Source organism: Neofelis nebulosa, chromosome 6 (genome assembly GCF_028018385.1).
Source record: "Neofelis nebulosa isolate mNeoNeb1 chromosome 6, mNeoNeb1.pri, whole genome shotgun sequence".
NCBI classification, from domain to species: Eukaryota; Metazoa; Chordata; class Mammalia; order Carnivora; family Felidae; genus Neofelis; species Neofelis nebulosa.
Window position 1 is genome coordinate 101245567 of NC_080787.1, and position 15155 is coordinate 101260721.

Genomic DNA, 15155 nt, shown 5'->3' on the forward strand with positions numbered 1-15155 from the left:
TTATAATTCTCCTATGTTACCTTCTAGGAATTTGATAGTTTTGTGTTTTACATTTAAGTCTGTGATCCATTTTGAGTTAATTTTTTGTGAAGGGTATATGGTCTTGTACATTTTTCTTTTTTTTTTTTTTTTTAAAAAAATTTTTTTTTCAACGTTTTTTATTTATTTTTGGGACAGAGAGAGACAGAGCATGAACAGGGGAGGTGCAGAGAGAGGGAGACACAGAATCGGAAACAGGCTCCAGGCTCCGAGCCATCAGCCCAGAGCCTGACGCGGGGCTCAAACTCACGGACCGCGAGATCGTGACCTGGCTGAAGTCGGACGCTTAACCGACTGCGCCACCCAGGCGCCCCTTTTTTTTTTTTTTTTTTTTTTTTTAAATTTTTTTTCAACGTTTTTTATTTATTTTTGGGACAGAGAGAGACAGAGCATGAACAGGGGAGGTGCAGAGAGAGGGAGACACAGAATCGGAATCTTGTACATTTTTCTTGAGATTTCTTCTTTAACACATATGTTAGTTAGAAGTGTATTGTTTAATCTCCATATGTTTTAGAATTTTCCTGTTACTTTTCTGTTACTGATTTGTGGTTCAATGAGTTGTTGTCTAGAGCAGACATTATATGATTTCAGGTCTTTTAACTTTGTTAAGATGTGTCTAATGGCCTAGAAGTAGTCTGTCTTGGTGAATGTTCCATATGAGCTTGGGAAGAATGTGTATTCCCCTGTTGGATGAAGTATTCTATAAATGTCAGTTAGGGCAAGTTGATTGTTAATGTTGAGTTCAGTATGTCCTTACTGAGTTTTTTGCCTGCTGGATCTGTCCACTTCTGCTAGGGGGATGTTAGAATATCTGGCTATGATAATGAATTCATCTATTTCTCCTTATATTTCTGTCAATTCTAGCATCCTATGGTTTAGTTTGATATTCTGCTATTAGGTGCATATGCATTAAGGATTGATTCTTCTTGGAGAACTGACTCTTTTATCATTATGTAATATAATGCCCTTATTTATCTCTGATAACTTTTCTTGCTTTGAAATCTGCTGTGTCTAAATTAATACAGCTACACCTGCTTTCTTTAGTGTTAGGGTATATATTTTTCGCCATTCATTTACTGTTAATCCGTATGTCTTTATATTTAAAGTGAGTTTCTTGTAGACAACATATACTTGGGCCTTGTGTGTTTTGATCCACTCTGACCATCACTGTCTTTTAATTGATGCATTTATATCATTGATCTTCAAAGTGATTATTGATATAGTTGGATTAATATCTACATGTTTGTTATCTTCTAGCTGTTGCCATTGTTCTTCGTTCTTGTTTTTGTTGACTTCTCTTTTTCTGTGTTTTGTGGTTTTAACTGAGTGTTTTATGATTCCATTTTCTCTTTCTTAGCCTGTCAGTTATATTTCTTTTTACATTTTGCAGTATACATTCACAGCTGATCCAAGTCCATTTTCAAATAACACTACACCACTTCAAAGGTAGTGCAAGGACCATGTTATAATAACAAAATAATCCCAACTGCTCTCTTCTGTCCCTTGTATTATTGTTGTCATTTATTTCACTTATATATAAGCATGCATAAACATATATATGACCTATGCCTAAGCATAAATGATTGAATACATTGTTGCTATTATTTTGAACAAATTGTTATGTGTTAAATCAATTAAGAATAAAGAAAGTAGGGGCGCCCAGGTGACTCAGTCGGTTGAGTGTCCTACTTTGGCTCAGGTCATGATCTCACATTTAATGGGTTCGAGCCCTGCATCAGGCTCTGTGCTGACAGCTCAGATTTAGAAGATTTAGAAGCCCAAGGGGATTTTTCCTGTATTGACACTAAGAACTTGGTTGAGCTCCTGGAGGTAAAATTCAGGAAAGTAGGGGAGCCCCTCTATGCTGGTTACCCCTGGAGTTTTTAAATCTTGAGTTGTTCACATTGAGCTTCTAGCAATTTGTCAAATAAGTTCAGGTTTTCCTACCCTGGCACTGGTTCCTGCGATGGTTTCCACTTGTGAGTCTCTGCTCCGGTAAGCGATTACTCCCTGTATTTGCCTGTCTTTCTCTTTAATCTTAGGGGCAGTGGTTTACCCTGCATCCTCCCTTGTCCTATGGATCTGGGAAGAGATGTTGTTTTTTCAGTCTGCTTAGCTTTTTCATTGTTAGGATAGACTGGCAACTTTCAGGCTCCTTGCATGTGGAACTGGATAACTGCTATTTCTCTTTTTATGCCTGCTAACTAGCTGAAGTGATGTCTTATCTTCAGTGTGCCTTGGTTCTCTTTTTTGAAAAATGCAGGTGAAGTATATATACTACTAAATAAAGATGTTAGGCTAGTGAAAAATCAGAAGCAAAGAACTTAAGCCTCTCTGTGGACCAAGAGAAACAACGTACTTTGCCCACAGTCCTGATCTTTCTAATGACTACCTTTAAAAATCAGATATTTTATGATTGTGAAAAGGAATATGAAGACTGAAGAGTAGCTCCTGGATTTGGCAATAGTAGGCCTTGGGTGAATTTAGCAGCACCTGTCTCAGTAGAAGCTTGACCACAATGGGTTGAGAATTGAGCAAGATGTGAGGTAGTGGCCAGAAGAAGTAAAGGTAATCAAGTGGTTTGGCTTGTGAAGGAAAGGAGGAAGAACAGATGTCTTATGACTGGTTTTGTTGTTAGTATATAATTTGAAGATAAGAAAGGGTTGAATCGGTATGAAAAAGCTGGTAGACAGGGGAAGGTTGATGATATAATACAGAGGTGGTTAGTGAAGAGAATGACATCTCTGGAAAGGTAGGAAGGGAGGGGATTCAAGAAATATTAAATAAGCACCAGTTATGCCCCAGGCACTGTTCACTGGGGAATATACAGCATTAAACAAAACAACAAAAATTCCTGTCCTCAAAGAGCATATACCCTGGGGGGAAACAAACAAACAAACAAACACACACACACACACTCTGGGTGGGGAAGGCAGACAGAAAACAAAAAGGTAAATAAGTATAATATATGGCATTTAATATAACTAAATCTAGTAGTTCTTGGCACATATTTAGGTCACATACATATAGTAAAATATTATTAAAAATACCAGAGTATGTCATGCATATTTTTCTTTTAAACCACTTATACTCTTACTAAATGTCTTATTTCATGAAAATTGTTTTTCAGTTATTTATACATGAGTGAATATTGGATCATGATGACTAAAGAGGGTTCAAAAATTTGAAAGCCTCTGATTAGAGAACAAGGAGGCATTAATATCCTTGATGGAATGAGAAACAACTCTTAGGCTAAGGAAAGGGAAAAGGATGGGGTAAATACAGGTGAGTTTGGAGGTTTTGGTGGTAGGGAGCTGAGGGACTTTGAGGGGTGGTGAGGTTCTGTGAGGGAGAGATTAGGCTGGCAGAGGCTGGAAGAGAAGGATGTCCAGCCAGGGAATCTGTATGAACAAAGGCACTATGAAATGAAAGAATGGATTTGAGATGTGCTGAGTAATCTACTTGACTAGAAGACAACTCCCATTACTGAATCTCCCTTTGCATTTTCCATTTAACCAGCTTCCTGACATTTCTACTACTGCCTGTCCCAATTTAGGCCTTTATTATTTCCCACCCAGAATAGTTTCGTAACCAGTTTCTCTGTACCCAGATTTCTTTCACTTGCTAGTGCCAGTTGATCTGATACATTACTGCTGCATTTTTTTTGCCCCTCCACCCCCACTTAAAATTTTAAAAAAAAAGCAACCTTGATATTCTCTATTACCCTGTTACCCATTACATGTGATGGATGCTCAATTGTTTCTTGTATCAGTGGATGCCTTTTGGAGAGTAGAGGGAGAGTAGTCTGGAAACACAGACTGGGGCCCTGTTCTGGATTTCTCGAACCCCAGAATGAGGATACTGTGTTTGGGGATTCCCAAGACTACCTCCAGGTTTGGTGACTTGTTGGGAGAATTCACAAGACTCAGCATATAGTCGCGCTCACGGCTGTGATTTATTACAGTAAAAGGATACAAACGCAGTACAGCAAAGGGGAAAGGCATGCAGGGCAAAATCTGGAAGAAATTAGGTGCAAGCTTCCATGAGTCTTCTCCTAGTGGAGTCACATAAGACATACTTGGTTTCTCCAGTAATGAATTGTGACAACAGATATGAAATGTTGTCTGTTAGGGAAGCCCCATAGAGACTCAATGCCTAGGGTGGAGTGGGGACGGTCGCATAGCTACTTATTGCATAGCATGTACTAACATTCTATATGCGTAGAAGGAAACTAGGTGTTCAGCATAAGCCACGTTGCTTATACATGGTATAAACGGTTCAGGCACAGCGAGTCACTCCATTTCTGGGAATGGTGGGAACCCTCTTGGAATCCAAGTTCCCAGCCAAGGGCCCACCGTGTAAGCAGGCCTTTCCAAGGACAGTAATCTCAGGCCTGCTGTGCTCACTCTTTTCTGTACACTGTTTGTACTTAATGTGATTCTATAAGGTGGAAAAGTGGTTTCAGGGCTGCTTTAGAAATAGGGGTGGTACAGTTGTAGAAATAGAGGAGATGTGAAGAGGGTGGGATTTTGTGCTCCCCTCCCACTTTTCTCTTTAATAAATTTAGGATTCCATGGAATGTTTTATATGTAAAAAAACAAAAAAACAAAAAAACCCCCCACAACGCTGCTGTTAAAATTATGTTTGAAAACCATCCTTTAAAAACAAGGAGATGAATTTCAAGGTAAATATTGATAAAATCACACTTGGATTTTAGCAAGATCATTTCTATAGTTGATGGAAGATAATTTAGAGATTGTGGTAAATTTGGAGTCAGTGGAGGTGATCAGAGGCAGGGAGGCCAAGCCAGAGATCATGAGAGTCCCAGCTAGGGTGGTGATATGAGGAAGAGTGGGAGGGGATGGATTAGAGTATTTGCCATGTAAAAGGAGTAGTATGGACGGATGATTGGCTGAGGACCTGGTTGAAGAGCAAGATAGAAGTTTTTTATTCTTTTCCATAAAAATCCAGTAGGTGGTCCGGAGCTGATTTGGCAGCTTAACATTGTTGGAGAACTTTGCTCTGCTTTGCTCAGCATTCTGCGGGCCTCTCCTTGCCAGGATGGCTTTTCCAGCTGCAGTGCCTATACTTACATGCCAGTTAGAAAAAGGGGAGGGGGAGCAGGAGCGGTTTGCCCTTTCTCTGTAAGGGCATGCACCAGAGCTGCTTGTTTCAGGTTACATCCCATTGGTTAGAAACGGTCCTATGGCTGTGCCTGGCTGCTTGAGAGGCCAGAAATGGGTTATTTAACTGGGCAGCCTTGTACCCAGCTAAAACTTTTATTCAGAAAGGAAGAACAGCTGTTAGAAGGCAGCCCTGCCCTATCCCCAACATTCGTGATTTATTTAGAATTTTTTTTTTCCTCTCTTGGGAAAAAGATGGAAATAACCTTGACTGTTCATTTTTTCCCCAAGGTAAGTAATTTTCATGTTACTGAAACAAAGGAAACATGGTATTCAATGAAACGAGAACAATACTCACAGTGTGTCTTTGCAAAAGTTTTGTCAGACTCAAAGATGGGCACAGCCCTATCTAAAAATGTGCCAGGTTGCTGCTGTTTATTGTTGCTTTTACAAAATAAGGAGAGAGATAGTCAATATTATAACTTTGTATGGTGATGGGTGGTGACCATCTATTGTGGTGAGCATTGCATGAGGTATAGAATTATTGAATCACTATGTTGTCCACTTGAAACTAATATAACATTGTATCTCAATTATACTAAAGTAAAAGAATAAATAAAAATAGAAAGGGAGTTTCTGCTCACTGAAACCTGCCCCAGATAAGAAATAGTTATGACTGATCTTGCCACGGACAGTCATTTCTCTCCCAGGAGAAGCTAAAAAAAGGATCAGAAAACCTCACTGCTTTGAAACAGACACTCTATTGTGTTTCACCTCTTTGTGTCCAACTTAAAAGTTGTGGAAAAGGGAAGGAATCTTATAAGCAGAGGGCTGAAATCAATGTGGTAATATATGAATGCTGTGTGTTTTTGGAGAATAAAGAATAAAGGGGCAGTAGAAAATACTTTGTGACTAGTCTCTGTGTCTCTGCCTTGGTACTCAAGAGCCAGAATTAGGCCTAATTCAGAGGGGCCAGCCCTGCTGTGGGGAAGGATCTGATGAACCAAAGTGGCTTGTTTAATGGAGTAGAGATAAAGCAGAGACTCTGTGGCAGGTTAGGTTTTTAGAAGAGGGGTTACAGTGATAGCTTATGGGGTTTGCAGTTTATTCCTTTTTATTTTATTGTTTTAATTTTTTTTAATGTTTATTTTTGAGAGAGGGAGAGACAAGAGTGTGAGCGGGGCCAGGGCAAAGAGAGAGGGAGACACAGAATTCAAAGCAGGCTCCAGGCTCTGAGCTGTCAGCACAGAGCCAGACATGGGGCTTGAGTCCACGAACTGTGAGATCACAACCTGAACCAAAGTCGGATGCTTAACCGACTGAGCCACCCAGGTGCCCCTATTTTAGTTTTTTAAATGTTTACTTATTTTGAGAGAAAGAGTGTGAGCAAGGGAGGGGCAGAGAGAGAGAGAATCCCAAGCAGGCTCTACGCTAGCAGCTCAGGGGCCCCATCTTGCAAACTGTGAGATCATGACTTGAGCCAAAATGAAGAGTTGGACGCTTAACTTACTGAGCCACCCAGGTGCCCCTACTCGTTTTTATTAAAAGGAGATGATTATATTTATTGAACAGAATGTGTTTTAATCAAAATGAGATTTATAATAACTGCTCACATATACATACTTGTAACAGAAAGGTTTTAATGTGACCATTAAGAAACCTGTGGAGTATTATGAAATACTTTCCTTTAAGAAAGTCTAAAGTTGTATATATTTTTTGTTTATAGCCTATACAGTTCAGACACCTGAGATTATGTCTCCAACTGCGACTACAGAGGTTTATTCAAAAGCTTTGGCTGTTTGCCATGGACCACTGGACCACTATGACTTTCTGATCAAAGCTCATGAGCTAAAGGATGATGAACATCAAAGAAGAGTCATACAGTGTTTGCAGAAATTACACGAGGACCTTAAAGGATATGATATAGAGGCAGGAGGTCTTTTTTCAAAGGTAAGATTTGTGTGATATTAAAGATCAAACAGTTAAAGGTGTAGGCATTTTATAAAATGGATTAAGTGCAGTTAGTACAATCATTAAACCGCTTCAAGATATCTCACCAGTTCCTTTAAACAAGCTCTGTTGGATCTCCATTCCTGATCTCTTGATGCTCCATAGCTTTCTTTTACCTTTGGGTGGGGGAGATTCAGATAGCTTCATATTTAGGTAATGACTGATGCAGTCTAGTCCAAATGACAGCTGTGCAATTCAAACACTTCCCCTGTCTCTAGCTCAGGCCTGTCCCAGGATCAGCAGTGCAGAAGGCGGAGTGATTTGTTCTTCCCCTTTCTCCCCTCCTCCTCCTTCCTCTGCTTGCCTGGCTTCTCCAGGGTCAGGATGAGAGGGAAGGAAGATTACAGAAAAACAGTGGAGTCTTCAGTGACCAGTTAAAAGCTTTTGGTGTGGTAGACACTGACATGCTAGATCTTTGTTGAGAGGCACAATGGGGGGTTCTTTTGGACCCTGGGGGGACCTCCCCACTGCTCCATTTTTGGATCTCTTAGGACTCTAGTTGAATACCTTGCAACACTGCTTTCTGCTGCCTCCCCTTGCCTTTACACTTGACCTTCTTGAGTAGGCTCCTTTCAGGACAGCTCTAGCCAGGACACCTTTTATGGTGTCCACTTAGGCCACAGGGAGAATAACATCTCCTTTCTCTAATCCATACTCCAGCATCAGTAACCCTCCTGGGAACACGTGTCAAGTATTTCCATGAACACTTCAATAGCCTGCTTCGGTAACTGCCTGTGGATTTCCTCACCTAAACAAGCATCCAGCTGAGGAGGGGGATATCCTCTTGTTATATACTCAATCCTGGTCTTTTTGGATGCTTCTCTTGGGACTACCTGCTCTTAGCATGAGGTTTATCTGAGGGAAATAGATGCCACAGCATTCCTTACTTAGCTAACAGCTTTCTACCTTGATTACTTCAGTTACACTTTGTTTTTAGGAATATTTTTGCCTTTTGTTTTTCTTTTTGAAGTAATTCCTGCATGGGTATGACTAATACTCTCTTTAGAATGTAGGGAAACTTGTTTCTCCTTGTCCTTAGCTTTGAGCTTTTGCTGAAATTCTGAACCAACAGGAAAACTCCATTCCTTATTCCATTATAATGTTTATTTATTTTTGAGAGAGAGACAGAGACAAAGCATGAGCAGGGGAGGGGCAGAGAGAGAGGGAGACACAGAATCCAAAGCAGGCTCTAAGCTCTGAGCTGTCAGTGCAGAGCCTGACACAGGGCTCAAACCCACAAACTGTGAGATCATGACCTGAGTCAAAGTTGGATGCTTAACAAACTGAGCCACCCAGGCACCCTTTTTTTTTCTTTAAGTGTTTATTTATTTATTTTGAGAGAGACCGAGAGAGTGGGGGGAGGGGCAGAGAAAGAGAGGGAGAGAGAGAATCCCAAGCAGTGTCCGAGCAATCAGTCTGGAGCCTGATGCAGGGATAGATATCACAAACTGCGAGATCATGACCTGAGCCGAAGTGGGACGCTTAAACAACTGAGCCACCCAGGCGCCCCTCCTTATCCCATTATAGAAGCCATTGTCATCAGCAGTGTCATCTTCAAATTATGAGAGATATTAATAGTAATAAGAATTAGAGTATGGCTCAACCAGAGAAACTAGTTTTCTTTTAACTGACTGGCCAAACCATCTTCCCCTGACCAACACAAATATTCTATTATCATGAGGCCTTTAGAGAAAGGTTCAGTATAACATATGTTAGTAGTACTTTATTTAAAAACTCTAAGGGCGTCTGGGTGGTGTAGTTGGTTAAGCATCTGACTCTTGATCTTGACTCAGGTCATGATCTCATGGTTCGTGAGTTTGAACCCCACATCGGGCTCTGTGCTGATGGTGGAGAGCCTGCTTTGGATTCTGTCTCTCCTTCTCTCTGCCCCTCCCCTGCTTGTGTGCGCACACACACACACACACACACACACACACACACACACTCTCTTTCTTTCTCTCAAATAAATTTAATAAAACCTGTAATCAAAGTAATTTTACTTAAAAAAGTCTTTAGAGTATACTTAGTTTTATTTTTATGGAAAGAAAAAGGCTGTCATCGTGTAAATGTCTTTTGGTTAAATGGAGTAGGGATTCATTTCAGTTACAGAAAGAAATGGAGATTTAGAGCAAGACTACATATGCAAATAACAATGAAGGGCATCTCCCTCATACAGCCAGGCCTCAGCCGGCTTTACATCAGTGGCTCTGAAAGCAGCCAGTGACTTGATTGGCGGTAGTAACATGTTCTTGCCGATTCTTCCTCCAGTCCTCTGCTGTTCATGTCATTGACTTACTTTGTTGTTCCTTTCCCCCGTGTCCATTTCCATTTCTGTTTGTTCTACCAGCTTATTAACTCTCTTCCTGTATCAGTGGTTTAAATTCCTGGGTAAGAACCTGATAGGACATCCAATCACTTTATCCCTGTTTGGGCAGAGCTTTCATACCGGGTTTTTCAGAGGCCGCCAGCCAGTGTACAGATCATATCTCTGCCTAAGGTACCATCCAGGGCTCCCATAAGTGTGGTGATTTCCCCCTAGAAGTAGACTGTGAGTGTGGTGGCCACTATGATTGGCCAGTCCAGCACAATGGTTATAGGAAGTAATAATGAGTTATCCCTTTAGATGGCCACCCCTTCTTTTTCCAATATTTCCAAAAGTCTATAGGTGAGTAAAGAAATAAAAGTTTGGAAAATGTAGACCGCTTATGTACTGTGCACCTAATTATAGTTTGTAATACAGATGGTCTTCCAAATAAAATATTGGCGTAGTTACGTGTCATAGCCAGGAAACAGGATGTTTTACTTAACTGGGTTTTTGGCTATCTGAGAGTTAAATTGCTTTCATGAATGTTCTATTTTGTTCTGTTTCTAGTCCTTTCTCTCCCTTTTAGAAATACAGTCCTTTTTTTTCCTCCTCCCCATTCTGTATCATCCTTGGGGCTCAACTTACTGTGAGTGGTGAACTCACATCCAGTGAAAAGTATCCTTTAATCATTAAAGTATCTGGTTGCCAATGCAACATGTTTTTTTTTTTTTTTTTTCCTTTAAAATTGTGGTTTGGCTCTTTTTAGGGGTATTCTCCCACATTTTGTCTTTTGATTTCTGAACATGGAAGTGATGCATCTGCCTAGTAAATTGATAGCTATTTAGCAATATGTAAATGTAATATTTAGTATATAGGATCCCTGGTTTTAAGGTGTAGTTGTAATCTTATAGAAGTAAGAGATTAGACATCTTGGTAGTTTTAAACACATCTACTGAAATCTTATATTTGTTAAATCCTAATGCATCCATGAATAGTCTTTTGTAGACAAATCAACATCTCTTTGTGATGGTATTTATCCTGTAGTTCCTAAAGCTTGCCAAATCTTTAACATTGAAAAAGACCCCAACATCTAACATAATTTGAATAAAACATACATAAAAGCTTTAGTTTTTTTTTTTTTTTTTTTTTTTTTTTTTTTAAAGAGCTAGAAGTTTATTGAATAGAGGAGACGGGGTTCTTCACCTTCAGACCACACCAGGGAGCTACCCTGGCCAAGACCTTCAGGTGTCTGAGGAGTACTAGGGTTATACCACCAAAGACCCGAAGAGAGGAAGGAGAGGGAGGGTAGGATCCCTCCGAAGGGCAAGAGAGGAAATTCCTCACCATTCTGGGCAAGGGCAGTCTGGCTGGTTCCCTCAGGGGCTTTGGATCCTCATTGAGGAGTAACATCAGCCCAAGGTCCAGTTTTTACAGACAGTATGTCTTTCTCTGACTGACTTTTTTCGTTTAGCGTAATACACTCTAGCTCCATCCAGGTCGTTGCAAATGGCAAGATTTTATTCTTTTTTTTATGGCTGAGTAATGTCCCATTGTGTATATACATACCGCATCTTCTTTATCCATTCATCAGTTGAGGGACGTTTGGGCTCATCCGGGTGCCTGTATCCCTTTGAATCAGTATTTTTGTATCCTTTGGGTAAATACTTAGTAGTGCAATTGCTGAGTCATAGAGTAGTTCTATTTTTAACTTTTTGAGGAAACTCCATACAATTTTCCAGAGTGGTTGCACCAGTTTGCATTCCACCAGCAGTGTAGGAGGGTTCCCCTTTCTCAGCATCTTATGACACCTGTTGTTTCTTTTATTGTTAATTTTAGCTATTCTGACAGGTGTAAGGTGGTATTGTTGTGGTTTGATTTGTATTTTCCTGATGATGAGTGATCTTTTCATGTGTATGTTAGCCATCTATATGTCTTTTATGGACAAATGTCTATTCGTGTTGTCTGTCCATTTCTTAACTGGATTATTTGTTTTTTGGGTGTTGAGTTGTAGAAGTTCTTTATGTACTTTGGATACTAACCCTTTATTGGATATGTCATTAGCAACTATCTTCTCTCATTCTGTAGGTTGCCTTTAGTTTTGTTGATTGTTTCTTTTGCTGTGCAGATGCTTTTTATTTTGATGAAGTACCAATAGTTATTTTTGCCTTTGTTTCCCTTGCCTTAGGAGACATATCTAGTAAGAAGTTGCTACAGCTGATGTCAAAGAGGTTACTGCTTGTGTCCTCCTTTAGGATTTTAATGGTTCCCCGTCTTACATTTAGGTCTTGAATCCATTTTGAATTTATTGTGTATAGTGTAAGAAAGCAGTCCAGTTTCATTCTTTTGCATGCTGCTGTGCAAATTTCCTAGCACTATTTGTTGAAGAGACTGTCTTTTTTCCATTGGATTCCTGCTTTGTTGAAGATTAATTGACCACATAGTTGGAGACCTATTTCTTCTAAAAATAAGCACTGATATGCCAAGAAGAAGGAAAATTTGGGCTACTAGGTTTTTTTAGTGAAAGGAGAACTTTAATTATAAACTTGTTGATTTTGGAAAGTAGGATTTATGATTTTATTTTTCTTCTAAGCTTATTGAGAAATTTTTGACATTTAGCTTAGGAAAGTTCAAGGGGTACAATGTGATGATTTGATACTCATGTATTACAAAAGATTACCACAATGAAATTAGTTAATATCACCATCCCCTCACATAATTACCATTTTATTTTTGTGATAAACCATTTAAGATCTACTGTCTTAACTAATTTTGGGTATATAATACAGTATTATTAATTTTAGTCACCATGCTGTACATTAGATCCCCAGAACTTATCCTATAGCTGGTGGTTTGTACTCTTGGACCAGTATTTTGCCAATTTCCCCCAGGCTCCAGCCCCTGGTAACCACCATTTTACAAATTTGGCTTTTTTAGAATTCTACATATAAGTGGGAAAATACAGCATTTGTCTTTGTGTGACTTTTTTCACTTAGCTATATGAGTATTTGGTTTTTGTTTTTAAAACAATTTTTTTCAACGTTTTTTATTTATTTTTGGGACAGAGAGAGACAGAGCATGAACGGGGGAGGGGCAGAGAGAGAGGGAGACACAGAATCGGAAACAGGCTCCGAGCCATCAGCCCAGAGCCTGACGCGGGGCTCAAACTCACAGACCGCGAGATGGTGACCTGGCTGAAGTCGGACGCTTAATCGACTGCGCCACCGAGGCGCCCCTGGTTTTTGTTTTTAATGTAAGCTCTACACTCATCATGGGGCTGGAGCTCACAACCCCGAGATCAGGAGTCACATGTTCTACCATCTGAGCCATCCAAGTGCCCCTGGGCATTTGTTTTTAATGCAGATATTTAAACGTTCATTATAGTGGACTTTTTTTTCATTGTACTCCTAAGAAACTTGCTGTAAAGCTAAACTATAATATTAAAATAAAATGCATCTGAATTATTGATGAGAAAAAAAACTGGTGGCAGTGTATTAGGCTGCTTTGGTGTACCTGTATAACGATGTTTTCTGTATTAAAAATTTGAAAAAGTTATGAGCAGATGACCATTATATAGAAGCAACAAACTATGAAAAATGAGCATTTATGAACACTTTACCTTTGTTATCAAATAAAACTTACAACCAGGTTAATCTGACACATTTAATGTATGCATAATTGTTATTGTGCTGTGAGGTAATTAGGCATAAATGGTAAGTAGTTCATGTAAATCACTATAATTAGAATTACTTTTACACAGCCAAATCAAGCATTTCTAGAGTCAGGGAGGGAGAGAATTAAATAGAGTGTGGAGCTACTGTGAACATCTCTGTTTCCATTAATCAGGGGTATACAGCCAGGTTTTTTCATCTCTTGGGAGGCGACATCATAGCCTAAGAGACCTGGGAATAGGAGTGGAAGGCACGTTATTCCTTTCCTTTTCCTCCTGCTCTCTACAAAATAATTTTCAGCTTTTCCCTAATGAGAAATTATTTCAACTTCCTCTTACATCCTATCATCTTTTATTTGGATACTTGTTCTTACCCTCCTAAGAACAATGCATAGATTGTGTAGAAAAGACCTGTCCTGCCTTGAAAGCCAGCTAATCTCAGGTCTTGATGCTTTTCTTGTTCTTGCTTCTAGTACCTGGAGGCTATGAGCAGGATACCTGGAATGCTGGGCTGCAGCCTTTCCTCGTAGGGGATGTGGGAGCCCTACTTGTCTGAATCCAAGACTAGGCTATTTGCTGCTTTTCCTCAGTTCTTCCCTTCTCTCTTCCACCTAAGGGAGTGAATACTTATTCTCTCCATTCTTCTTAGAACCAGCATTTCCTATAGGTAAAATGGGTTGAGCAGCATGATTTGGTTAAATTTTCTCTGATCCCTTCATTTATTAGAAAACCATAAACAACATTGAATACAAATGGGCAACATCTGTAGCTATATACAGCTTTATTGAAGACCAGGAATATTTTTATTTTTTTACTTTTTAAAAAATATGTAACATTTTTATTTATTTTTGAGAGACAGAGAGATACAGGGTGCAAGTGGTGGAGAGAGAGAGGGAGACACAGAATCCAAAGCAGGCTCCAGGCTCCCAGCTGTCAGCACAGAGCCCAGTGTGGGGCTTGAACCCACGAACTGCAAGATCGTGACCTGAGCCGAAGTCAGATGGTCAACCGATTGAGCCACCCAGGTGCCCCAGGACTAATTTTTGAATGAATGTTTCTTGTATCAAATTTTCTGAAAGCTGTAGCAAAATTATGTCCTAACCCAATGTTGGTATTGTCTGTAAGAAGTAAGATCAGGAGTCAGACCACATTGTTTATTGAGAACTAACATATCCCAGGCTCATTTAAAATCTGAAATTTGAGAAACAGAGTGTAATAGGCCTGTTTCCATCTACAGAATAATTAACCAGTGCATTCAGTTTTATTTTCTAAGGTGAAATTTCTAAGCCATCAACATAGATGAGAATATCTTTAATAAGTCCCTTGAAATGAATTTAAAGGAAGGGATATAGCCCTACTTCATAATGTTGATGATTGGAATGCTTTCTGTCTTTATCAACCAAAGCTGACTACTTTGGTTATGGAAGCAAAATTACATAGGCCATAAAGAGGAATCAGTACTGTGGAATCTATGCTGAGATTATAGTCAGATCTCTAGATCACAGGTTGGCAATTATTTATTTACTTACTTATTTGGCAAATATTTTAGGCTTTGGGAACCGTATGACCTCTCTCCCAATTACTCGGCTCTGCTGTAGTCAAAGCAGCCACAGAAATACATAAATAAATGTACTTCAACAATACTTATTTACAAAAACAGGCGTCAGGCTGAGTTTAGCCCACAGGTCATAACTTGCTGACTCCTGCTCTAAATGAGCGCTACCTGAGCAGATTTGATGGCTGGTGGGAGACCACTCATTATATTCACAATTCTACTTAAACTGTACTTAGTCTAGCTTTTCAGTCTAATTTCCCATTACCTCTCTTTATATATACCTGCCTCTAGTCAACAGAACCATTCAGTGTTCCATTAGACAGACAAATGGAACAAAATAGAAAGTTCAGAACTTGAATGAAAACTTGATGTGCTATTGACTTGGCACTGAAAATCAGTGGGGAAAAAGATGGTCTAGTCAATAAATATGGATGAGAGGCTGAGAAAATTGATTAT

The 15155-nt window shown here is 39.5% G+C and overlaps 1 protein-coding gene across 2 annotated transcripts in view; it reads left to right on the plus strand.

The window, feature by feature from the left end:
- The window catches only part of AFG1L (AFG1 like ATPase), a 205459-nt gene that overhangs the window by 28701 nt on the left and 161603 nt on the right, over window positions 1-15155 (plus strand). For both annotated transcript variants that reach the window (XM_058734887.1, XM_058734885.1), the window contains exon 3: window positions 6889-7112. In XM_058734887.1, coding sequence (XP_058590870.1) covers window positions 6889-7112 — 224 coding nt within the window. The remainder of the gene's footprint in view (window positions 1-6888; window positions 7113-15155) is intronic.